The sequence below is a fragment of the Coturnix japonica genome, chromosome 2 (assembly GCF_054131305.1).
Source record: "Coturnix japonica strain WE chromosome 2, WE-NBRP24, whole genome shotgun sequence".
Lineage (NCBI taxonomy): Eukaryota > Metazoa > Chordata > Aves > Galliformes > Phasianidae > Coturnix > Coturnix japonica.
In genome coordinates, this window is record NC_140664.1 from 118,498,962 (window position 1) to 118,526,402 (window position 27,441).

General features: G+C 35.4%; 1 protein-coding gene across 1 annotated transcript in view; it reads right to left on the minus strand.

The window, feature by feature from the left end:
• Positions 1 to 339: 339 nt before the first annotated feature.
• Positions 340 to 27,441, minus strand: part of VPS50 (VPS50 subunit of EARP/GARPII complex) — a 60,050-nt gene continuing 32,948 nt past the window's right edge. Inside the window, exons 19-28 of the mRNA XM_015853539.3 lie at positions 25,353 to 25,471; positions 24,510 to 24,616; positions 19,050 to 19,171; positions 15,332 to 15,412; positions 7,307 to 7,455; positions 6,067 to 6,163; positions 5,756 to 5,914; positions 4,520 to 4,641; positions 3,797 to 3,986; positions 340 to 1,077 (exon numbers count right to left, since the gene is read on the minus strand). Of these exons, the coding sequence (XP_015709025.2) occupies positions 958 to 1,077; positions 3,797 to 3,986; positions 4,520 to 4,641; positions 5,756 to 5,914; positions 6,067 to 6,163; positions 7,307 to 7,455; positions 15,332 to 15,412; positions 19,050 to 19,171; positions 24,510 to 24,616; positions 25,353 to 25,471 (1,266 nt within the window). The 3' untranslated portion in view covers positions 340 to 957. The remainder of the gene's footprint in view (positions 1,078 to 3,796; positions 3,987 to 4,519; positions 4,642 to 5,755; positions 5,915 to 6,066; positions 6,164 to 7,306; positions 7,456 to 15,331; positions 15,413 to 19,049; positions 19,172 to 24,509; positions 24,617 to 25,352; positions 25,472 to 27,441) is intronic.

Sequence of the window (27,441 nt, forward strand, 5' to 3'; positions counted from 1 at the left end):
CAGAATGCAGATTCTTCTGCTGAAGGCAAATCTGAAAGCTTCAATGGTCAGTGGTTTTCTGACAAATCAATTTCTAGTACAAATATCCAGCCAGGCAATTTTGACACACTCAGGATCATTCTAGGAGTCTACAGCAGAGCAGAACATATTAAAATTATCCATCCAAAAATTCTGCCAAAAAAAAAATATATATATATCCATTATTCTCTGGCATTATTGCTTTGGGAACAGGAAAGAGTAGTAGGGCTACAAAAGGTGACACGAGAGGAACAATACTTGTTTTTATAACAAGCATCATTTTGCAATGTTAAATGAGGTAAATAAAGTCTCACAAATAACTCATTTTAGTGTACAGTATTTATTACCTTGACTGATCTGAAGTCAATTATTTTGATATGACTATTAATTCTGAAATAAACATTTTAAATACATACAAAGATGAAAGACATGAACATGAGAGTTCTTAATGATCTATATTCTTAATCCACATGCAAGATATGTTGCTCAAAGATGTTTTACATTTTCTTTCATTTTACACTGGTCCATAATAAAGCACAAATTCTGAGGGGAAAAGCAGTGAGGAAAACGTTATATTTTCAAACAGCCCTTTTATTAAATAAGAGCATCAACTATATATTAAGCCAATGTGTTTCTCTCTGATTTTGTTTTTACTTACAGTATACAGTTTTTCAAAATATACAGCTCACCAATGATACACAAAGAGCCGCCCTTCACTAAGGGCAAGTAACAAAAAACAGAAAAATACATCAGGAAAGGATTCTTACAGGTTAAAAAAGTAATATTTTAGAACGTTATGCCAATTCAGAGTGCCTCCAATGCTGATAAGAAAGGTCATGCACAATGCTTGTTAAGATAATGTTGACATTAGTCCATTTGTCTGCATGCTTCATGTGAACAGAAAAAGGTACAAGTGACACGGAAAGTAACTCTCTCCAGTTATCTTTTAGGCCTGTCTATGTCATCAATAGCGGCTAGCAGCTTCTGTCTTGCCTTCTTGTTGATATGAGACCCCAGACAAACATTCACCAGATTCGTCAAGTGCTTGGTGGAATATTCCTGGCAAAAATAAAAAACCCAGCAGATTAGGTTATGACAAGCAGAAGAAGAACAGGGGATAATGACAGAAAACTAACAACCACATATGAACACCGTGGGCTTTTCAAATGATAGCAGCCATCAGGAAACAAGAGAGACTTAAAGTGTTAGTTAAGTCAGGCCTGGAGAGTTTTCATAGTTTTACATAGAGAGAAGTACAAAACTGCATTTTGCTGCCTGGCAGAATATAATGGAAAATGCCTACAATTTTAGTAGCATTGGATTGAGTTCACAGAAAGTAACAGTTATGTATCTAAACCAATTTATAATGCATTTTCCATTCTTTTTGGAGGTGCAGTCAGAGATACACATGCAAATGAAATAAGTTTTAAACACCACAACGTTTTCCAAACAACTATGACAAAGTTGATTTTTTTGTTTTGATTTTGATATCCTATTTCTGATAAGCTTCTAAATATTTCTGTCCACAGGATCTGAGAGCACCATTAATTTCAGTACATGACAAAGGAGAAAAAAATGACACAAAGTATGACAAGAATTCTTAACACCTGTCAAAACCCCATGTTTGCCAGTACTACCTTCACTCTTAGCACTTTCCAAAATGTAGCTTTTACTAACACATTTAAAGGTGTTTTTTCCACATGGATCACCAAGCACAGCTCAAAGCCTCTCTCACTACTCCAGGTATAACAGGGAAAGACTGTATTTCAGAAGAATGTTTTTCATCCCTTTCTAGCTGGATTTAAAATAATTCCAAAATACAGATTTCCCAATGCTCCTTTTAAAAATACTTATTTTGATGTGGACCAGCTCTAACAGCATGACTATTGCTTACAATCTTATTATAATTGTTAGGTTACACTGCCCTAAAAGCATGCTAAATGCTTTGAAAACACAAATGAAGTCTAATCTCAGATAGCAAAGTTGATCCTGATTCAGTTTTATGGGTCCAAGAAAGTAAAAGCAATGACTTTTATGCATTTTGCCTTAGGACCGTGTTGAAGTTACCCACTCCTAAAGGCCTACTTTCAAATTGTACCTCTTGATGATGAATCTGTTCACTTTGGTATATTCTGAACAGAATGCAAGTATTCTCAACTTCATTTAAGGATGGAAGTTAGCCAGAGGAAATCTGGCCCAAATACTTCAGATCATTTTTTTAGACCCATTCCTAGAAGTGTTTGGTGTACTTACGCTTGTCCCACTCATATACATTTAAAAACTTCCTGGTATCAGAACTACAGTAATCAACCAGAATGGCCCAGATTGAGAACTTCCTTATACAGCAGGGTGGAGTTATGGCAAGATTCGTGTTCATCTTATGAAAACTTCCTACTTGAATCATATTGTATTATCTTCATCCATGACGCACTGATAATTTCCAGCCATAATACAGTACACTTCCACAGAGCTCAAACCAAAAAGGGATTATGCTGACTCCCTGATGATTTTGCCTTGTTAATTCACTTGCATAAAAGAGCAACTTTTACAGGGATAGTACCTGAAGAACAAGTTGATAAATTACTCCAATTAAGTCTGAAAATTGTAAAAGATCAACTACCTACAACAAAAGTATCTTCAGAATCAAAACCAATGTCTGAAAATAACAGATAGGTACATACTGAAGAAATCTTACATTCTCATGGTAAGAAAAAGAAGAGAAGAGAAGAGAAGAGAAGAGAAGAGAAGAGAAGAGAAGAGAAGAGAAGAGAAGAGAAGAGAAGAGAAGAGAAGAGAAGAGAAGAGAAGAGAAGAGAAGAGAAGAGAAAAGAAAAGAAAAGAAAAGAAAAGAAAAGAAAAGAAAAGAAAAGAAAAGAAAAGAAAAGAAAAGAAAAGAAAAGAAAAGAAAAGAAAAGAAAAGAAAAAGAAAAAGAAAATAGTAAAAATACAGAGCATTTATTGGGCTACAGTCTCTCCACCCTCCAGAACAATGTTGGTCTGTAATGCAGTACTATTAGTAGATTGGTCAGATGCTCTCCACAGCATTGACTGGCTATGATCTGTCAGACCATGTTCATTTCCAGCACACAATTTCCCTGACAAGAATAGTGATTTGATAGTCTTTATTATCAGCTGCATATACCCACACAGGCATTTCTTTTCCCTCACTGCTGTTTTAATCTCAGAATTGATTTAGATGAAAGTCTGGGTCATTGGTTAGACTATGAAACAGAATTTACAGAGTGTATAGGCTGCAGATATCTGGGTTCCATCCGCTTCTTTTGCCTGTATTGGACCAGAGGTGCTGCCTAAGGAGAACAGAAAAACTTCCTTTGGCTTCAACCCATCTCAGAATACCGGGTAGATTAGCAGTAATTCCTACATGGAATTTCTTGTGTAAGGAGTACCAGATGGCCTACTTTTGCTAAAGCCAGAGGCTACAATTCACAGCACATCTTCCTGAGATGAATTCTATAATCTTAAGAGATATGGGATGGTAATTGGTAGAAAAGGTGAATACAGATTTTTCCTTTTGTAGAAATCTCTGTTCTTATTCGTTCCAAATATAGGTACATTCATATGATAATAAACATATATCTACACACACATATATGTTCATATTGCATACCGTATAATTTTATTGCAACAAATGAATATATACATATAAGTATATCAATTTTTAGCACAAAGAATTAATCATTTGGAGTTGTTAGCATGATTCCACCATTCCTGGAAATCCTCATGAAAAACAGTAGAAGAATGAAAATGTAACTCTTACCCTGTGTTCTTTTATCCAGCGCTCCATGTCATTTTCTGTTAAATAATATGCTTTAATGTAGGTCTCCACAAATTCTTTATCTGGAATAGGTCTAATGTCTGTTAACTTTTCTAGTTTCATTAAGAACTGTTGAAAGTCCAGTTGCATCAAGGCACGTCCTTCATTGCTGCATTTCTTCACATTAGCATAACTGAAAAAAAGGAACACAGTAGAAACAAACAATAAATATAAATAAATAAACATAAATTAATTTTCTCAAAGTTGTTTAACTTAGTACTTCAAACTCCAAGGAGGAATATAATTGTTTACTCTGTGTCTACCCGTTGCATTTCTTACAATCTCATTCTTCCATACTCTCCTGTAATTAAGGACCCCACCCATAAGAGTGCAATACAGAATATATTATATGGTGCAGAAGATGACAGCACAAGCAGTGAATGAAGAGACTAGGATACCTCTTTGTTCCCAACAGAATTAGAAAACTTCTGCCCAAAGGCTACCCTAAGGTATCTACTAAAGTTAATAACTTTTCTTCCTAGCAATTGCCTTACTTCCTGGAAAAGATAAACAGCACCTCATTGAGATGCTGACAATTATACTTTATCCTCAAAATCTCAACAGCTTACCAATGCACTCCAAAAATTAGAAACTACAGTATCATGACATAAGCTTTATCATTACAGACATATTTACTCAAGAGCAAGAATTCTGTGAACTACTTACCCTTCCACAAGAGTTCTATTGGCCAAGCGTATGCAGTGCTCCCAAAGTATATTTGAGACTACTAGTGGAACACGGACTCTCTTAGATACCTCATTCAATCTTCTGTTAAATTCTTCAAATTCCTGATAAAACATGTAAGACCATAATTCCACCAGCACTTAAAACATCATACACTATAAATGCCTAGTAATAAATAAATAGGGAAAAAAAATGAACCACATACACACACTAAAATAAGAAAAAAATCTTCTCATTGCCTCACTCTCTAAACTCATCTTTACCTTTCTGAAAGCCAATATACAGACGCTGAAGAAAATCCAGTGATAAGCTCTTTATCCATCTAAATACCTGCCCCATCAGCCTTCAGGGAGAACCTCGAAAAATATTGCAGTCATCTTTCATTCTTCAGCCTTTTGCACTAAGAAATTCCCAGGTGCTTCAGTAAGAGCTGAAAGCACCCACTTAAAAGCAAACCAAATCCAACAGTTAAGCAGTATACTGCAAGACTAGACTACAGTTTAGGTTGAAGAAAGGTACCCGTTTCCACCTGAAACATCAGTTGACTGGATGGATTTTGAGCTATTACTGTAAGTGATAAACTAGCCATAACTGAATGTAATTACTACTACAATGATTTTTGTGACTTACATAAAGAGAAATAGAAGTTGGCTGCCAGGAACTAATGTTTCTATCATTTTAAAAAGATAACAAATAGCTCAAATGTAAAGGAGACCTTGACAATGAATTCTGTAACCATCAGAGTTTGTACTGCAGACTATGAAGGTCACACTTGTCCAACCAAGTGCTTTCATTCCAACACTAGAATCTCATAGTTTTGTTGTTATTGTTTGTTTTTCCTAGCAAACGAACAAGAGAATAACCTCTAAGCTGGTGATTTCAGTGACCATTTTAAGCTAGTTTCTGACCAAATAATGGGTATTTAACACAAATTTTCTGAAAGAGGAATTGGGCAAGAGGAAGCAGAGTACCACAATGCTGTGCTTTAACCAGCATATGGTCACCAGCATATGGTCATCACTGTAAAGATGAAATTCTGCAAGTATTTCTGCTAGTAGCAAGAACAATGAAAATTCTGGACGAATCTCTTAATGACAACTTAATATTTTTCAGGATGCTATATTGCTCTAATCATGTTGCCTTAACAGTTTTAGCGATGTATGAAGGAGTTTAATGCTTGTATGTGCTCTAGCACACTGCTTCTCCTAAAGTATTCACCTTTAAAAGAGAGTCTACGTATACATTGTGTTGTGACATGATTTCTTTCACATCCCATTTTACATTAGCCATGAGAAGCAGCATCTGTTCATAATCAATGGCTTTAGCAGCAACAATCCAATAAACTGGTTTGCGTAGCTCATTGGCAGTAGACACAGTCTGAAAGAGAATAAAAAGAAAATTCAATTCAGTAGATTTCAGGCAAGTAAGAGCAAAACGTACGTTAAGTATGGTTTAAAAATATTTCCATCATATAGTACAAGTTTCAAATCTTGCATTAAAAAATTAGCTCTGAATTACATAATGCTGACCTGAGAATAGAACTGCTGAAGAAAAGGCTTCTTGGCAGCTGGCATCACTGCATCAAGATGAGGCTGAAGACACTCAAACTGCTCAGCTAGAAATACCCTTTGAAAATAAAAAGAATTCACCATGAACTGAATTAAACATTTGGAATGCCTCTATACATTTCTTCATCAACATTTATTTGGCAACAGTGATATGTAACCTTTGTAAATTTAATACTGATGAGAACCTTATCATTTTTTGGCCAGCATATCAACATATATTCTCAATTATGAAAATCTGAAAATGTGATTGTGAACAAAATGAATAAAAATGTGAAGGTTTGAATAGCAAGAACTCAAATTTCTGATTTAATCAGGATATACTGATAAATTCTGATCCAAAATCTAGTAAAGCCAGTGGACAACTGTCCCACAATTTCCTCATGGCAAGCCAGTCCACATTAAAAGAAATCACGTGAGAATTCCAAAACAGTATTACTGATCACATGTTTGCTAGTAGACTTTTGAAAGCACAACATGAGATCAAATTCTTCATTACAGGCATGATTTTTAAAACAAAAAAAATTAATAATCACTTAATAATCATTTAATTCTCCTTTGTAAACACATTTTAGAATTATTAATCTTTAACAAAGTCCTCTTGTGTGGAAAACAAAATGAAACCCCATATCACTCTACTACCATTCTGATGACTAACTGAAAAAAATACTTTATAATGACAGAGTAATGGAAAACTCTTATAATCTCTTCTTCACAGGTAAATTTCCACCTGTTGCCAAAAACATCATGAATGGAGCTAAGCCAATATGTACTAAGCAGTTCTGGGTCGCAGCTATCAGCATCTGAGTACTGATTTAAATATATAAAATATATATTTTAATATAAATATATAAATATGTAAAAAAATTACATGCACACACACACAGATAGAAAACTCCCATTGAGCTCTTTAAATTTTATATATATATATATAAAATAAACTCCTTTTTCTGTTAAATTTGGCTTTGTGCTGTCAAAAATTACTGAAGAAGCTGCAGCAAAGTTTTATTGCTTATGCTTGCAGGTGGTTAGGTCAAATGGTCATGTCCTACTACTGTTAATTGAAAAATTACCTCAGTTTCTCATTTTTAAAATCACATTCAGGGCTAAGAAATTTTGACCTCTTAAGGAGGTTTTGGATTGTAATCACAACTCCTTAAAAATTCCACTGACCACAAAAAGTGGTGTACAGTAAATAACCTACAAGGATTCCGTGGCTACCACTCTCTCTGCCAAACCATAGAGTGAATTGCCAGATGTCAAAACAACTAGATGACTGAGATGTGGGCTTGGCACCTTCTCCTTTCTCTCTTCAGCAGCTGTTAGAGTTCCTGTGGGATCAGCAGAGACCTCCTAAAACACAATTGACAAACATGTAAATTCACATTGTGTCCACCATTATTTACCCCAGAAAAAAAAAAAAAAAGAAACAGAACAAATTTCTTACTACACCTTAACACCCATAGAGCCTTTAGACCAACTGCCTACTGAAAGACCAATTGCTTACTGAAAGACCAACTTCTCACTCTTGGATATAGTTTCTTCAACCTGACAACAACCATATAAGGAGATAAAACAAAATAATGTTATTCATGTGTGAGCTTTTCTGCTTCTGAATTGCTTAGGTAAAATACAAACCTTGTTTTTTAAACACTAAGTTATCATTCCAGGACAACTTCTATCCTGCAGACAACTCAGTTGTAGAGAGCTTGGAAATATTCACAGTACAGGATAAAAAAAACCCCCACACCTCTAGATTTAAGGCATTCACATAGGAGATACAGATAGAAGAGGTAACACAGGAGGAAGAACTTTTGCAGAGCTACCATAGCCATCTAAGCCACTGCAGAAATGGACATGCAGATGGTCACTCTCTGATGTTTAAATATTTGCCAAAACTAGACCAGAAGATGAAAACATAAAAGTAGTTCTGGCTTTACATTAATTACACATATCATGCTTACTGCGTACACGCATACTATACAATATAAGAAACACTACAAAATACAAGTAGCCAGAATTCAAACCAGATAAAGAAGGTGAAAGATACAATACTGATTTCTTAAATCGTTTCTTATCTTGTGACTCCAGCATAGTAATTTTGTTGCCAAATAGGTGCTACAACAGCCTGGCCATATAGAACAAAAATAAATTTGGGTAATAACACAGTGCCAAAGTAGCAGTAAAAATAGTTTATTCAGAAGCAAGATTAGGTGTGTAATATATCTGTTGCAAAGAAAGGTATAAACACAACCAATATGACAACAAAACTGCTTAAACAATTACATTTATGGCTGGACTCCAAAAACATAATAGCATAATTCTTACACTGCTGTAAAACTGCACAAAGATGATGCCAAAAACATGATAATACATAAAGCAGCTGTGCGGGGCCTTTTTGGCTGGAGATAGAAATAAATAGTGAAAAAGCTGCATTGAAAAAACTAAAGGAACAAGAGCAGTAGGAGGAAAAACTGATTTAAGCTGAGCATAGCAACCAAGAGGAGATTCTTTTAGGCTCACAGAAGAGAACAGTTGTGAGGGGTTGCATTCTTTTTTCCCCCAAAAGGAAGGGGCAGCAGCGAGCATCAAAAATACTGACTGAACTAAGTCATGATCAAACACACTTTAAGTATCAGGATTGAGACAAGGAAGAATATGCACTGTAGACCTTGAAAAGAAAAGAGAGAAGATACCACATGCAACAGAGAAACAGGTGGACAGGGGGAAACAACAAGAAAATCTGCAATAAACTACAGAAGTGGCAAGTGGTCAAAGCAGGTAGCCACAAATAATCCCCATGGAAATCCTGAACAAGACTACTGACTGAGCAATACCATCAACACATCATTTGCAGCACTAGAAGATCTAGCTGAAGAAGGATGAGCAGAAGGCAAAACTTCAAAAAGGTCAGATGTTACCAGATACAGATGCACTAACACGGGAACGATTAAAAAGTCTAGCTATCCCTAGCTACATCACTGAGCTCTTTGAAAAGTGAATTTTTATTACTCTGTTCTGTGTTCACATTCAGCCAGATAACTTTGCAATTATCCTGGCCAGACATTTCAGAACACAGTGAAGCTGGCATTCTGCTGAGTCTACCAGAATGAACAAACAAGTCACAAGGTCTGGATATTTGCTAAAGTTCATGTGATCTCTTTGAGGCAGCTCTGAAGATACCTAGCACATCCACAGTGAAAACTGGCAATACTATTTAATGATCTAGGTTAATTTTTCCTATCAATTGTGGCTTTTGTTCAGTTAATTAACTATCAAAATCTACTCTTTATGTGTCTTTTAACTTTTTCTTTCATATCATCCTTAAAAACATAACAAAGAAAAGCTCTGAAGTACTTACATATGATAAAAAGCAACAATAACAAAAAACACAGCCCACCAATCAATTCTCTAATCTTAGGAGAGACCCTGAATGACAGGGTTAGAGAAGAGCAGCAGTAGTAAAGACCTGAAGAAACTCTGGAAGACTGCAAGACTGTCTATTATGAATAATAGAACTATTACTTTGCTGTTCAGACAAGAAAAACAAAATCATTTTAACAATACAGGTCAGTCAATTGCATCTTTGTTATTTTTGTTGTGTTTTTGTGTTGTTTTTTTTCCAAAGACTAAGTACAAAATATATTAAAATTAAATATAACAGAGACTCCATTTTATATTTATCTCAATTCAAAGTCACCCATCACTTCAGTACTAAAAAACATACTAAGCAATTTTTTCCTCTATCTGCCCGATCCTATAAATATCTTACGTTATTTATTTAACAGAGAAAGCATCTGAAGACACAAAATGCACATAAGACAGTCACGTCTGTGTTCAACCATGGAGTCAAACTCTGCTTCAGATATACTGGCCAGACACACTATCAGTATTTATTTCTCCTTGTTCTAAAACAGACGCATAGTAAAAACCAATGATGACATGACTGAAAGCAGCAATAGAGGCATATATTCAGGCTGGAACAGGAAAAAAAATCCTACAAACTGTTTAAAGAAATCAGTCTTTTTGCAATAGACTGGACCTGTTACAGTTAACCCTTCCAGTAGTTTAAGAAAACCAGGAAGGCACGCACTGTTCTCAGAGATTACTTTTGAGTTCTCAAAGAGAACAGGAAGCTCCAGTAGAACTGGAAGGGGGAAAAGCTGCACCAATCAATAGAGAAAGGTGATGATGATGAGAATAGAAGGCAGGAAATTAAACAGAAGCCAGCTAGTTACATTTCTCAAGAAAGGTCAAGCTACACTGAGAATATACTGTAGTACCTAGCATCAAGCATGCAGAGAGCAGCATCAAGTCAGAATAAACTTGCTTAGCTTTTCTCTGCAACAGAGCAGCAGTCTTGCTGATAGAGCAGAACTGTAATGCATCTCAGACACACTGCAGCCCACTTAACATTCCTGTAAGCAAACTGTGCAAAACAGGGATTTAATAAAATCATTACAAGGTACACATGGACCTGATGCAAACAACAATATATTTTTCTGCTTCCTTGCCAAACAGGAAAAGACCTCAGTAATCACACAGTTTATAGCTTAAAAAATAGATTTTATCCAAAACACCAAACTTATCTGAACAATAATCAGATTAACTGTGCCAGGTACAACAGTTAACCTCTATTCCTTGTAGTCACCTTACGGTGGATCTTATCTATTCTGCTATTTCTAGCCTAACTGTCATATTTTAGAAGGAAAATAATTGAGTTTTCTAATGCTACATGATTGGCACATGCAACTAACAATTGTTTATATAAGCTGCTTTGCTAGAAAGGCCTGAAAATATCAGAATGCAGATGTGTTATGAGTAGGGATATGAGTTATGAGTACTTTACCTTGTTTAACATTTGCTAACAGTAATATGAGCTACACCGTGTACTTTAGCAGGTACCATTACGAAATATCTATCTTTGAATTAAATTTCATCTGAAATTGCTTTTTAGGACAAATGGGCACGTATTAGTAAATAGCAGGTATCAGATATGGGTAAGTGTGCTGCTGTTTGATTCACAGCTGGACACTTTGCTTCAGCATTTGATTGTTTACTCCCAAGCACAAATTCTCTACCTAATAATACACAAAGTTTACAAAATCGATAATCTTGACCCAGCCATTGGGAAAATAAATCACATGAAAAAGGCGTAGCTTGCCGTGGTAAACACCATTCAACACACCTGGAAAGGAAAGACCATTAAAAATGAAATACACTCTCTCAGGAATCTATTCTGTTAATTTTCTGCTTATTCATAATCCTCTGCAGGCAAGCAATATCTTTACAGCATTGTGAATTGCCATGCGAGCAACCTTACAATGCAAGCACTTTGCCTTGGCCCCAGAGTTGAGTTCACCAGCATTGCCTCATGGTGTGCATTAAGTTTCCAGTTCCACTAGCAGCACTAAACTAGTCTGCAGTATAGCTCCTTCACCATCCTTATCACAAAACAAAGATTTCCCACACTCAGCTGAGTCAATGTCACTGATTTCAGTATCAGACTTCAAAAAGAGTAGAAACTTGCAGGATCTTTGCATTTCATTTATTTCTTAGTGCTCCAAAATAAAAAGCAGACTTTTTGCATGAAAAACTACCAGAAATCGTCAAGTTTACTTACTGCGTTGTCTAGCTTAATACAAAAAGTTTTGTGTCAGGAATCACTGTGTGCTGAGAAAATGAATGATGAAATGCTTAAAAAAATACACAGCAGGTGAGATTCCACAAGAAAGCACTTCCACTGCCACATCCTTGGGAATCTCAAGCTCCTCTCTAACCAAAACAGTAAGTCAAGCTGATTTGATCACACACTTTTTTACTGCAACATTTTTTTTTAATCCAAAGGCAGTTTCAAGAGCTGCCGCTGGTTCCCAAGTGTTCAGCTGTGACCTGCATTCCTCTGGGACTAGAAATCAGCCAAAGATTTTGGTGTCCAGCAAAAAGGCTGAAGTGGCTGATGTGACATGGCTCAGTGACTGCCCAAAGAGAGGGGTGCAGCAACCACCAAGAACTGGAAAATTTATTCAAACAAGTAAGACAGAAAATTTTCATTTTCAGTAGAATATTCCAGTCAAGTTTGGTAATTACGTCAAACAAACAAAGAAAGAGAAATATGTTTAGAGCTCTGAGTGAATAATGTGAAAAAGCAGAGCAGCTGCAATGTCCTATCATATTTTCAAAGTGCCTGTCATGTCAAAACTTTCTTTTTTATAGATAGAATTTTCTTCTCTTGACAAGCACTTCACACAACACCTTAAACACTGTCATTACATATGTTGTAGAAATCTATTTAAAGAAAATCTGTAAAATATCTTTGCAAGATGGGTTGGAAAGTCAGGTGTACAGAAAAAAAAATGTTCCCTTCAATTCCTTAGCATATTTGTACAGCTGAAAACCTAAATTTTTCATCTCTGCTCCATCAGCCTCTAACCTACTGTCATTGCTAGAAGATACATACTTTATGGGAAAGGACCCCAAAAGCAAAGACAGAATCTAAAATACATGAAATAATACTTCTCTATACAAGCCATTTTTTCCATCTGCTGTTCTATACATTGCATTGCAATGTTTATATACTTTACCACAGTGATTTATTTTTCTGCTCCCATAGGGCACAATAACTAACAAACTTTATTCTAAATCTCAGTTTTAAATGAGCGAACCAGCTTGTAATGAAATATTTATGAATATTCTGTTTATCTGCTACAAATACCTCACTTTCGAAAGCAGCAGTATTGTCTAAGGCAGCTATTTGCACGAAGAGGACATTCATAAACTGTGTCTAGGCAATGGCAGTAGCGTGACTAAGCAATAAAGAAGTTGCTTAGAGACAGATAAAGGAAGGCATTGGAAGTAGAAGTTTCCCTTCCAAATTATCGATTACTGAAGATCCCTATATGATCGATGCTAAACACCTACTTGGGTGCTTGCTGGTTGCTGTCAATCGATATGATTAATAAACGTCATTACTATTGCAAAAATGCAGTCCTGGTAGGAATGACAAACACAAGGATGAAATGTGTGTAGATCTCCTCATGCCTCCCTATTGGGAAACTGGCAGTGAGGAGACATAAGCTGTTTGGAAACATGCTTGTTTCAATGTGTTTGGCCAAATGAAAGCTGCACTTTAACACTGTGAATCACTCTTCTCTCTTTCTTTTAATACATCCTGCTGGTATGAATGAAACTACCTGTATAATGCTACTTTTGGAGAATCAGAATTATTATTTCTGAAGTTGTTGCATAGAAGAAATCTGTACTGAAGCTGCCTTACACTTGCAGAAAGGGCTGACTAAGGAGTTCAAATGTACATATAAAATTCAGAACATATGAAAAAAAGTGTTGAAAGCCGTATCATCCTCCTGCCTCTTAGAAAATGGACAAGGAACGACCCAGTATAAACTTCTGAATAGTCTTGAGATATAGTTCTACCTTCACCGGTACCAAGAGATTACTGAGAACTAGTTTGATCTCTATTAAGTTCTGACAAAGCCTCAGACATCGAATGAGAATAAAAACTTCTTTAAATTATCCTTATTCAAATAAAACATCAAAATATGCTGCTATCAGGATACAAAATTTAGCAGAAATAAGAGCCCTGAATAAAGTTACCATGAATAAAAGACAACGCAAAAATAAATAAGAAACAATATAAAGCAAATTCCTGACAAGCCATGGGACTGAACTTTACAATATAAACACAAAGAATATCTAAAAAAAGCAATTTTAAGCTATGAGAAATACCCATTTTGATGACACAGTCAAGATTAATCTTGACTTTCATAAATTCTTAGTGATTATAACAGAAATACCCAGAAAATAAGTTCCTATTGACAGCATAAGACCAGTATAAGCTCATAAGATTCATAAATTCATAAGATTAATAAGTTTCATTGAACTGCTTAAAGTTAACAGACACAGCTATTAATCTCAATGGACAGTATCATTATCTGTAACAGCACTGTTAAATGACAAAGAAGAAATCCAGTTATTTTTCTCAATTTAGTCCTAGAAATGATTTTTAAAAGTTATACTGAATGATAAAAATCAAAACAATGTAAAGCGCTCTCAAGAATAGAGTAGGCTTAAAAAATTAATTCCAAAACTTGACATTTTCCCCCAATAATGACAGATCATTAACTGACTTGTCTGCAAGATCTTCCTATTTTTTTCTTTCCTTTTCTGAACACATTGCTTTTGAGATGAATATCAAAATGACTTTAGCCTTTTTCTGCATTATGGAGGTCCAGGGTTATTAGTTATGTTATGCTCCCTCTACTGACCTTGTAAGAAATTACTCTAACTCCTTTAAAATGGTTCTCTGAAAGAACAGTTTTGAATTTGACTGTTCTAAACGTTTAAAGGAATTCAAAAAGGCTCCTTAGTACAATTCTGTGGAGTGCCAAATCCCAGTGAAAGTCAAAGCAGAGCATTTGCATCCCACTTCTGCCTTCAAAAATGAGCCCTTCTAGCATCAGTGGTATTAATTACAATATATGCCATTTACAATATTGAACATATTTCTTCACAATGTTTCAAGTGTTTTATATTTAGGTTAAAAAAAGAGTGCACAGTTCCATTTTTGCAGCATTCTCAACAACATTTCTTTATAAATCCTGCTCCTCAGTTGAACCTACGAAATCTACCTGAAGACTCCCGTACATTCTTTGTAATGTGATGTGAACTGTGTGACATGAAAATAACTGATGAAAATAACTCATGAAGTGACTGTTGTGATATAATTTATAAAATATGACAAGTAAAATTCCACAACATTCAGAAGTGACATAACAAAGGGATGAACATACTAATGATTTTATACACTGAACGTGTCTATCAATGGCTTGTTGTTCTGCTGTTCTTTCATTGACAAAAAATGAGTTGTCTATTATGTTGGGTGTATTTTTAATAGAAGGTTTAATTTAATATGGATAATACTGGAATATCACTGTGCTTTTATTACATAAACCATAAAGCATTTTAAAATTTTAATGCCTAATTGTGTTGTTACACCTAGTAAAAGCTAGATTCTAGTGTACATTTCACAAAGTAATGATACCTACACTATTATATACCAAGAAATAGTCTTTGTCTTTACAGACACCACATATGAGGAGAAAGGAAACAAACAAACAAACAAACAAAAACTAGTAAGCTATGATGAAATATAATTCCTGAATTGCTGACACAGCCCTCCCCATTTCCATGACCAAATCCAGATACTTACTAGATCAATGAGGCTCTCCTGGATTCTGTTCAGTGTGGTGCGCAATCTGCTACTGCTGAGGCCCAATCCTGTCAATTCAAACTGGAAGAAATATATTCTATTTAAATATGGAAAGTAAAAAATCCTCAGTTTAAGATTTGTGGTAATACAACAAAACTATATACCAGCACTGGATATAATTTACTCACCCTAATGTTTTAATACATATTTGTAACTCTACACAATGAAGATCAACACAAGTCACTGCATTCAGCACTGAATGTATGTGAAGGATGGCCAGAGCACATTTCATGAAGATGACAGCTTACCATTTCTGTCAATCAGCATTCAGCATCCTTTTATGCTGTAACACTGTATATGGGCACATGACCCAAGATGACCTCATCTGGGAAACCAGCCCCAAAAGACACACCACAGTGCACCCAGTGAGACTTGCATAAATACCATACCCAGACCAATTAGTCTTGAATATAAAGTTTGTTGAACTTACTGAATATCTTGTTGAACCTTACTGAATATCTAACTTGTAATTGTATAATTATAGCCATTGATCTTTATAAAACAGTTGTTATTACTTAGTGTCTACAAAGATTTACCTAATAAGCATGCCATCTTCATGTTCATGGCTCGGTAACATTACAAGGAAGCTGGTCAGCTGGGATAAATTAACATTCATTTCATGATAGATGCAATGAATTATACCAGCTGAGGAGCTGATCTGACGCTTAATTAATACAGCTATTTATCTTCTACTTCCAGTTACAAAAAAAACCAAAAACAAACGGACAAACCAAAGGCAGTGGAAACGGGAAAAGTAAGAAACACATGTTTAAGAAACTGGAAGTATCTGAGTACAGTTCTGGTATGTGATTCACACCAAAAAAGCAATTTACTGAACAACATTTAGAGCAATGATGTCTAATTCATTAGACTCCCTTTCAATGCACTGAATCAGAGAAAGAAGCAGAGTCCCATCCCTCATTTTACATACAAAAGGGAATCATCAAGGTCCCTATTTATTACATCTAAACATTCTCATTTAAGATGTCGACCCATCCTAATCTTCCCATACACTCAATGAAAATTACCTCACAGCAGAATTCCCGCTGGAAGCACCCTGTGCTGAAATCTAGAATGTGATCTAGAAGGCATAAATCAGTATTCTAATGTCCTCACCCGATAAAATGTTCCAGATAAAAATGTGGGGTATTTTTGGCGTGCATTTTTCTCCACATTTTTATTGTAGAAACAGCAGCTCTGAGCTGCCTTCAGTTTTGCAGGTATATGGCTGAAAAAGAAAATCTGCCTTTCTTCCTTACTCCCGAAAGGAAAAAAAAAATCTATTAAAAATATATTTGCAAGTTTCAGCCATTATATTTCATTTTAAGCAATTCTCTTCTGCACCATCAAAATACACAGCACAATCTGCCACTAACTTTTCCTCTTCTTGCCTTTCAGTTACCAACTTTTGACAGCAATCAATTTTTTTGAGTTTTATTTTTAATATTATTTTAATAAAATATTTCTTAATAATACATTTATTTCTTTTTTTTAAAGTGGACGTTTCACACTCAAAACATTTCAGAATAATAAGGAATGAAAGAACACATTTAAATTTCCATAAAACATAACAACTCAAGCTCCGGATTCATGAGGCACAGCACAAAGCAGTGCACTCATATCTATAAGGAGAACAAAACAAAGTATAACAAAACCAAACAATTGTTGTACTGCACTTTTTTTCCCCAAGGCCAAAACCTTACAGCTTCAAACAGAATGCACCACTCATTGGTATAATTTTTTTGCTACACAGTTAAAGTTCTTTACTTCAAACTTTTGCTATTTGTATATGCAAACCGGTAGATATTTAAATGTCACAAAGTGATGACTTAGTAAGTTCAGCATTAGAGAATTTATACTCATCACCCGTTCCATGGGATTTCTTATCTTACAAAAATCAAGTGTTTTCTGTAGAAATGGTCATTAGATTTATCTATTAAGATGTATTGTCAAAGAAATTAAAACTCGCCCTTAAATTTTTTCTGCTGAGGAAGACTATTCTGTGATATGTTCATGAATATCATGACTTTAGTGAACAGGTATAAAACAGAGGTATTTTTGTATTAGGTTTTTCCAAAATTTGGGATAATTAAGAAAGCATTAATGTGTATCCCAAGAATTAAAGAAAGTTTGAAAGAGCAATGCTGATTACAACAGTGTGCAAATTTTGATAGTGAAGAATACCAAATACTACCTACATAGGATAATTGTTCTTCAGAGTTCAGGGAAGAACAATGACATAGCACCATGACCAGACAGAGCAGTCAACACAGTTCTTGATTTTCACTGACTGGGCAACTAACAATGTACCACTGATCACTCCTGTGCTAACTCACATGAATAACGTAAGGCACAGTGTTCTAATCGCTAAAGGATGTTATAGTACCAGCATATCTGTAAGAATCCCATTCTAAATATAGATATGTAACAAATTACAACAGGAACACTGACAGTGGTCTCAGTCTAAATCACATACCATCAACCATCTCTGATTTTTTAAAGGTTTAAAACACAGGGAGAAGTGAGAACATTCAAGGAACATGACAAGAGGGCTTATCTCATTCATAGACCCTTGGTAAGGGCTATGTTTCCCATGGAAAACCATCTGTCAAACAAAAACTAGTCACACTAGGGAAGCAATACAATTTTACCACTCATCTGCTATAACATTTACCTGCCTAGCACTGGGCTGTTCTCTGTTAGAAGTAGAAAGCGAGGAACTCTGCATAGGCTTTAAAAACACAAAACAGGAGGTGCAAAAATCCCAAATGTAACACAAAGTGAATAGTAAAGTTGCTGATTAAGCCAATGGAAATCAATTAGATTAACAGAAAACAAAACAAAACTCCCCATCACCAACAAAAAGCCTCACCCATCTTCTAAACACAAACAAATCACAAGTGCATTTGTCCTGCCAAACAGCTCAGAACCATTTAGAACCATATGTTGACAGTCTGAAAATCCACTATGATTTGCCAAAAGATGATCATGAGTTTGGAAACCCATTACATTAACGCTGTGAAATAATCCAGGGGCCAAAAGAGGATAAAATTGTTTTTACATGCAGCTTTTAAATGCTTTAAGACAATTCTGTTGAAAGTTGATCCACGTTATGTACAGATATTGCCAACAAGCATTTTTATTTCAACTACAATAACACTCAAAGTCCAAAAATATTTTTATTAATCCAATTAGCTTGACAGAGCAATAATAGATCGGAAGAACTATTTCAAACCTCTTAAATCTGAGTTACTACTCAACCTTCAGGGCACCTTTCTCCTCTTCAGCTATTCTTGTCTATGTCTGAGAAATAAATACAGAAAAACCAAGTCATCTAATCCTCTCTGGGTTCCAAGCCACTGTAGACTGCTCCTTTATTCCCCACTTTCTGCCACTACTTCCAGGTACTTGTCTTTCCTCTCCATTCAAAATATTTGAATACTGACCCTACACTTACTCCTCCTCACTGCATTAGATAATCAGATAGACATTTAGATAATTAGATAATCAGCCTTCACTTACTCCTGCATTCAGATCCATTCTGATAAAACTAATTTTCTGGGGAATCATATATTTGGTACTGTTTTAATTAAAGATTGCTCCTCAGTATTCTCATTCTGTGTATACTCTGATACACCAAAATAACTTTTCTACCTACCGTGTCATTTCGGCCAAAAAATGTATAGACTGCATACAGGTAGTAGTCGAAGAGCTGGGACATGAAGTGGATGACATCAAATGCAATTGGCTTGAGAATGTTCATCATCTGCATATACTTCCCTTGAAAATGAAGACAGAAGATCAGATTCTTCAGCATAAGTTCAACAAGGTCAGTGGTGAGCTTCACAGACTCAAAAATGCTTTAATAAACCTTATTAATTAGCCATGAATATTGATGAAGTGTGACTTAGAAATGTTTTAGAGATAAGGAGGTTTAAGCATAAATATGATGACTAGGACACTTAAAATGACACGGGGCTTCTCCAAAAGTGGATGTTAGTCTGTATCAAAACATCTCGAACAATTTTTTTGGCCTTTTGGTATCAAGTTCAAAACATAAGACCTTCTGATTCCTCCACAACATTCAGATCAATTTATCCAAAAATTAATAATCCCTGTTAGTACTCTGCAGCAAATGAATCACAGAGCCACTCAAGATGATATGCACTAGTGAGTGTTTACATACGCACACACAGAAATCTTACAAGCAGTAGGAAAGTACAGTATGATATACGCAAGGTCAGGAGTTTAGGAATAATGTGTTTCAAATCTGCATGTTATCATTTCCTGCTCACCTTCCTTTTTATCTTTTGTACAAAGAGAAGGAAACAATGCACCATAAAGGACTACCTAAACATTTTTTCTCCAATCAAGGAGAGAGATTTCCACCGCAGGCGATTCAAGAATCTGCTAAATGACTGCTCTACCAGCACTGAAGATGAAGAGCATATAAGCTCAAGACTGCGCTGCTACCAACAGGATCCCTCCCATTCAAAAAACCACCAAAAAGACACACACTCAAAAAAAGAAATAAAGGCAAATAAACAAGCAAAAAAATCTACCTCTACAACTTTGGACTGTGCTGTACAAAAGATCACTGAGAACTTCTGTAGTGAGGAGGAATCAGATCAGGTCAGTAAAAGACAAGGCAAGAAAACCAAATTATTTTCAGCTGTACATTGGAAATGTTTCTAAAGGGGTACGTTGACAGAATACAATTGCTGGCAAAAGCAAATCAAAAAGGAATGGAAATTTTGTAAGACAAATCCAAGCAGGACTTGAAGAAAAACTAAACCACTATTTGTTTACTTCTTTTCACTGGATTAATTTTCTACTTCAGCATGTATTACTAAATGTCCTAAAATAGAGACACCCAAGGAAAAGAATAATTGCTTCCCTTCCATCCTGCTCTCTGCTGTTGTGACTTAGGAAAAGAAAAATATTAAGAAGATCAGGACCTTCATTTATACATTAGTTGAGTTAAACTGATCGTATTATTTACACTCAAAAAGTAATTTTTCCCTGTAGGTTTAATTCCATAGTTATTTTGTCTTCTAGCATAGGGCAAAGGTGCTTTTCCCCAGGGCTGTAAAAAATAAGTGTACTCAACAAAAAACTGATTTTTGAAAAACCTCAGACTTACAGCTGGATAGTTCAGAAATGACATACTACTTGTCCCATTCACATCTCAACAGTGTATATGTATTTTAATATGGATACTATATATCTAATAAGCTTTGGGTTATTACAGACAGCAACTTAATAACTTAAGAAGTAAATGCAGTTCATCCAGCATGCCGGATATACCAGATCGGTTAACAAAATACCACATTTCAGACATGTTTTGATGTGGCAGGTTGCTAAAATACTGCCTGAGGGTGCCAAAATAATTGACTTCTCCTGTAGTCAGCAATGTTTTTGAAGTTAATACTATGCACAGCAAAGTAACTTACTAATCAGGAGAGAAAATGTTTTAGATAGAGAAATCAAGTATCAAATTTAGCTATTAGTATCAGGGATAGTGACTTGATTTTTTAAACAATTACTTGTGATCATAAAAGACCACATTAATTTGGCAAATATAAAACACAACTATGGTGGGATGATACAGCACTATGGCAAGAATCAAGCAAAACCAGATGCTGCTGCTTTCCACATCTCAATCTAGCTTAAAACAACCTGCCTGAATATTACAGAATGGGTCCCTGTTTGCCAACACACTCACGAAATTATTTCATTATGTTTGGACATTTAACAAGAGTTAAAGTACCTAATAATTTGGCAGGTTAACCCAGGTGTTAATTCCATGCTTAGATATCAGTGTTTTGACCTGCGGCATAATGAACAAACTGAAAAGCAGACCTGAGCTGTTCCATTTGTTTTCCAAAAGGGAACAACAAACGCAGTTAATTTCAGCACAGTCTACATAGAAATTTATGGATGTTTGGAAAGGATGATACCCTATCAAAGCAGCTGCCATCTTCATGTGTGTCTGAATATCCTTTATTGCTATGGGCTGATTTTTTCCACTTACTCTGAGCAAAATACAGTTTTCAAACTTGCCTGCAACCTATGCACAATAATGGGTGATGTGTCACATTCTGGACAGTTAGATTTCCAAATATCTGCGTTGCTGGCATAAACATTCAAGGTAGTCTCTTGGGCAGTGTCCTACACTTTTCTAAAGGGCTATGCACTGCCCAAGCACTGTCCCTATAAAAATCTTCTGTAGCCAAGTACATTTCTCTATTACTACATCACTCAGCATCTTTACACAGAATTGTTCCAAGAACATTTCCTCCTAGTTTCTCTAAGAGGATGCCAAATTTTAACTTCTATACATTGTTACCTAGTTGCAGTAAAGTTCATAGTTTGGGTGAAAATAACATTCCTAAACAGGACTAATAGCCCAAGCACACACCACACCAGCAATTTCCAGAAATACCACTTTGAGTTTATGTCAGTCAAAGTAGATATGATTTCTATAAACAATTTGTAATGGCCAAAACTCCTGAACATTTGCCAGGGTTTGGGTTTTTGTTGTTGTTGATGTTGTATGTTAGTTTGTTCTTTGTTTGGGGTTTTTCTGGAAGTGTTCAGTATTTCCAGCAATTCTTTTGTCCTTTGAGAAATCAGTTTTTTCTATCAGACTGATCTACATAAATCTGATCATTAAAACCAAAAATGTAAATAAAATACAGTGCCTCCATATATTTATGAGAGTTTAGGTATAGCTGTGGTCATTATAGAATAATTTCTAGTGAGTCTCTGTATTTCAAATATGTAGCTTGCTATGACATACATTAGAGGCTAAAATGCCACTTTGAAGGAAACCACAAAAAGCATGTTGTATTTATATCCTTCTGAAAGTCTGCATTACTGGGGGCGATTTTGATCAGGGGTTGGGTTTTTTTCATTGTTTTTTCTTATTTTGAAGCCTCATGAAGCCCTATGCTACATGACTGTTCAGTTCTTCAGCAAAAAGTTTTCAGCTGTGAGATCTGTCACCACTTCTATTATTTTCTCCAAAGATAATGAGCTTTAAAGCAAGCCATATCTAAGAGTTACTTCATGAAAAGCTATCCACAGAAGAAGTAAAAATGAGGCAAAAAGAAGGCATCAGACAAACCCAACCCACTTCTTAAATATGGATGACATTAATAAAAAAAAAAAACAAAAAAAAAAAAAACAAAAACACTAGTATTCACAATGGCAAATGTTCTTGTTGATGTACAGACCATAAGTCTCAATATTCCAAAACAATTTAGCATGAATTCATTCTTCCTTCAAGTTCTAAGTCAACAGGCAAGAGTTTGATAGGAAAAATAACCCTATGAATTAATCTAATTGTTGCTTTATTCTAGAAACAAACTGAGAAATAACTACCTCATTTATTAACTTAATGGAAAAACAAATAAAATAACTGTAAACTTGAATTTCAAATTCAACAATTATATGACCTCCCACTTCAGATATACATAGTAACTCATTCTATGATTCTACGATTCATTTACATTATTTTTATTAAATATCCAGTAACTCATACTTTTATTCATCCTGCCTCCTTACAATGCACATAGCCCCTAGAAATAGCTTAAAATTATTATGAGCAGCATCATACTCTTTCAGCAAGTACTTCTAGTTGCATAACAAAAAAGTCAGACAACAATTTCTTCTACTTGAGTGAGCAATTTAAAATCCCACCTTAACCTCACTCCAAATTTCCTGTATTAACTTGCTTTCCCTTATGATTTATTTTTAACTTGTTTTTAAGGGCCAAAACTTGAATAAAGTACAGGCTTTCCGATGCATAGGACATACCTATACTGTACTTCACTAGGTCTCTGCTTACTTTTTAAGGCATTCTGTCACTGGTATTGCACACGGAATTCACTTTGTCAAACTTATCTAAAAAAAGCCCCTCAGCCCATGTTGGTTGCTCAGCTCTCCTGTGCAGAACGGAAGCAGCTCCAGAAGACAAGTGCTAAGATATCAATACTACAACATGCAAGGAAAGATATCCAGGACAGGTAACACCTTTTGGAGCTATCTACTGTATTCAATTGATAATGAAACAATATTGAATGATGAAAAGAATCCTAAATACCTACTGGTTACACCATTTGAAACTGAACAGTGTCACATACCATGGCATATTCCTAGCCAAAATCCAAAGACAGCACAAGATGAACAGAAACCTTCAATGGCATTAGCACTGACCACTGCTAAAAGATGGACGCCCTCCATGGCATCCCTTTCTGCCACAGGAGAATCCAGGGGACTGGATCAAAGCTAGATCTCATACTAGCAAACATAAAATGCTCAGCTAAATCAGGAGAGCAACATCATGCTTAACTTTATGTTTTATATGGTGGCAAAATTCATAAAACAACTCATGGATCTACCAGATGTGAACTATATCAGATTAAGATAAATATTCTTGATACAAGTGTTATTTGATTTTCTATACAAAGAACACAGTACATTTCACCCATCTGGGATTTAATCAACTGTTCAGTAAAAGAGAAGGCAGAACAGAGTGTGATGAAAAGAGATCTGGAAAAGCTACTAGTGGAGTTTCCAACAACTCTTCTTTCAAATCCTCATGAATGACTCTGGCACAAAAATAAGAGTATGATAATGGAAAAAAACAAGGAGGTACCATCAAAACAGAAAGGGATTGGCATAATATACAGGAGGAACCAGAGGACCTTGATGACTGCTGTAATAAGAATCCGACGAAATTCAGTAGTACAAAATGTAAAACCACGCATTTGAGGATCAATTAATTAAAAACATCTTTCTGCAATAAACTAAAGGCTCATCCTTTGGAAAAAGCTGGTAAAGTGAAGGACCTGCTGGCTGTATAAGCACATTACTGATCTGCCAGTACAAGGAAGCTACAAGAAATCCAAAGGGAGGCAACGCCACTCAAGAGTAGGAAACTGGAATACACTGTGACACAATCCACTGAGACCTCATCCAAACTAACACACATTTTAAAAGTTGAATTAGTTGGTGATTTTAAAGTGTTTTAAAATTCACCAAATATATTTGCTAGAATCCACAGGTTTGTATTAAAATAAAAAACACACATTCCAACAATTGTTCCACATACCAACAAGCCTTACTACATTGAGTGTAGTGTTTGTCAGGATAGGTGCATTCCCTTTATTGAGGCTATAATCTGATTTCTTTTTGCTCTTCAGAGTTTCTCGAGAAACACTAAAAAGGAAATAAAGAAAAAAAACACTCAAAATAATATCTTCCAAAAGTTCTTAGTGTTACAATTTCACAGTACACAGCTATGACCACTGACTGCATTTTTTCCCACAAATTAATCTTCATCAATATCTCTAGAGTTTCTTTAAAATGAAGTAGTTTGTGATGTCTGATGAAACCATAATAATATTGTAATAATAATAAAAGAAATCCTCTCTTTTGACCCAAGTGGTGCCCTTCTGGTACTCCTGAAACCCATTCCATACAAATAATGTGAGCTTGCTTTGTAAAGGCTGAATAGACATCTACTCGTTACAGTGCTTTTGTTTTGATTTTTGGCTTGTTTGTCTGAAATTTCTAAAAGATTATTGTTTTGTAAAAGCAGAAGCACAAGTCTCAAGTCATTTGTTTGCAAAAAATTCCCATTGATACAACAAAAATTACACACATACGTAACAACAGTTGTAGAAGGATGTCTAGTGCTTGCTAATGAGTTTTCTATGACTCACTTTGGAGAGCCTTTATCTTCCTTCAAAATCTTGCTCCCCAGAGTTTCTGTTTGCAATAACAATGAACAGTTTAAAGTTCCTCCTCATCCTGCAAAACTAACTGCTGAGCCTTTCTCACCGTGCAGGTATCATAAAGATTATTTAATTATCATTCCATTGTTGTAGAGATTGAATCAAGAATAAACTACAGTACTGAAATTAAACACGTAAATAAGACTGAGCATACTGACCTCTTCATGGGGGCATCTCCTGTCTGCTCATCTACATAGTCTCTTTTCAACTCTTCAGGAACATCGCTGTCACTATCATACTCTTGATAGGCACTTTTTTCTTGTTCATCAGACTCATACTGCAAACAAACAAACAAATATAAATGCAAGCATTTCTCACGGCTACTCTATAGTAATGATGTTATTTTTCTCGCTGTTTTTTTTCTGTACATATTCCCTTCACCTGTATGCTCTTCTATCTACACCAACAGAAAGAACAGTAACTTTGTATGCAGGAGTATCTTTTTCTACATATAATGTTCACAGAGTACTTGAAGCAAGCAAAAATTCTAGTGTAAACAAGGAACAGGCTTCTGTAGCCCCACTTGATAGGTCTTATCTTGTACACAAAATAAACAACCTAATTAAACAAACAAAACCACCCCGCAATACAGTACAATACTCTAAGTAACATTGTAGTGATGTAACTCGGCTGTATTAGTGGAACAAAACAGTGGAGGACAGAGTAGAAGAGTTTGTCCTCCCTTTCTTAGAGAACTTGATTAGTGGTTGTTTTAAGCCTCACGCACCATGCACATCATTTTACACAGACCCTACAGCACAGACCAGAATAACCTTAAGAGAAATCACAGAATCACAAAATCATAGAATAATCAAGGTTGGAAAAGACCTAGAAGATCATCCAGTCCAACCATTACCAATACTTCCCAGCTAAATCATATCCCTCAACACAACATCCAAACGATGTGAATATGGAACTAAATTATCCATGTTTACCTGCCTGAGAGTTAATAGAAAGGGAAGGAGAGAGAAAGATAGAGGGAGAAAGAAGATAGAAGTGAACAGGACAAGACTAGTTCCGTTGGAAGGGACCTTCAAAGATCATTGTGTCCAACTGCCTGACAACATTGGGGCTAACCAAAATTACATGTATTGAGGGCATTATCCAAATGCCTCTTGAATACTGACAAGCCTGGAGCACCAACCGCCTCACCAGGAAGCCTGTTCTAATGTTTGACCCCTCTCACAGAAGACCAACACTAAATTGCAGCATCTGAAAAATAAGCTTAAGTATTTACCGACATAACTGCTGCCTCCAAAAACTCAGACATATTTAATTTTTTGAAATTGTTTTCTTCTGTTCAATTGTTCCACTGCATTTCAAAGCTTATAAGAAACTTTTGTTTGATGTAAGTATAGAAGGTTTGAACATAACCACTGATAAGCAAAAGACTGAGCAACTTAAGCTACAGAATACATAACACAGTATAGTGTTTACACAGTAGACATATACTTCTACTGTTTGATTACAAGTTACAAACACTATTCAGAAATCAAAACACACAATAAATGTTTTTTATAGTTATGGAACCACACATACATGTTAAAATGTATTATACAGTTGGGATTATTTTTGGTAAAAACACCTGACATTTGCAATCTTTTATTCCATTCAGTGTAATATGTAAATTTCCATCTTATTTTTCAAGGATTCTTGGTTGCTCTGCAGTACAAGTGCTTTAAACACTTCATAAATAACGAGGTAAAGTTTTTCACAAGGTTAATTTCTTAACCCACAAAACACTGAAGGAAAACAAACACTTAATACTCTACAAATGTAACCCATTTTCCTGAACTCCTACTTGTCATTAAACCTACACACCAGGCTCCACAAATGCATTTTCAGTTGAAGACAGACAACACTTTTTCTTTCAACTTTTTCTTAATGTGGGCATTGCTCTGAAGCCATTTTGCCCAGGGAGTAAAAAGAAAAAATGACCCACATGACAAAGACAATCTGGTTCTGGGATCTTTAAGAAATGGTACTTTCCAGAAGGGAAAACTGATGAAGGTACAGTAAGGGAACGTCAGCTGTTCAATCATCTAAAATACACTAGAAAAAATATTTTTCAGTCATGGTTGACAATTTTGCCGCAGCCCCAAGGTACAAACATTTTTAAAGCATAGAACAATGAACATAGTATATTAAAAAAGTGGAAAGCCCACAGGACAAACAAACTCAAAGCAAAATAGTTGAGACAGAAAAAAACATGTAGTATGAGAAACAGACTGATCCGTAGTATTCATA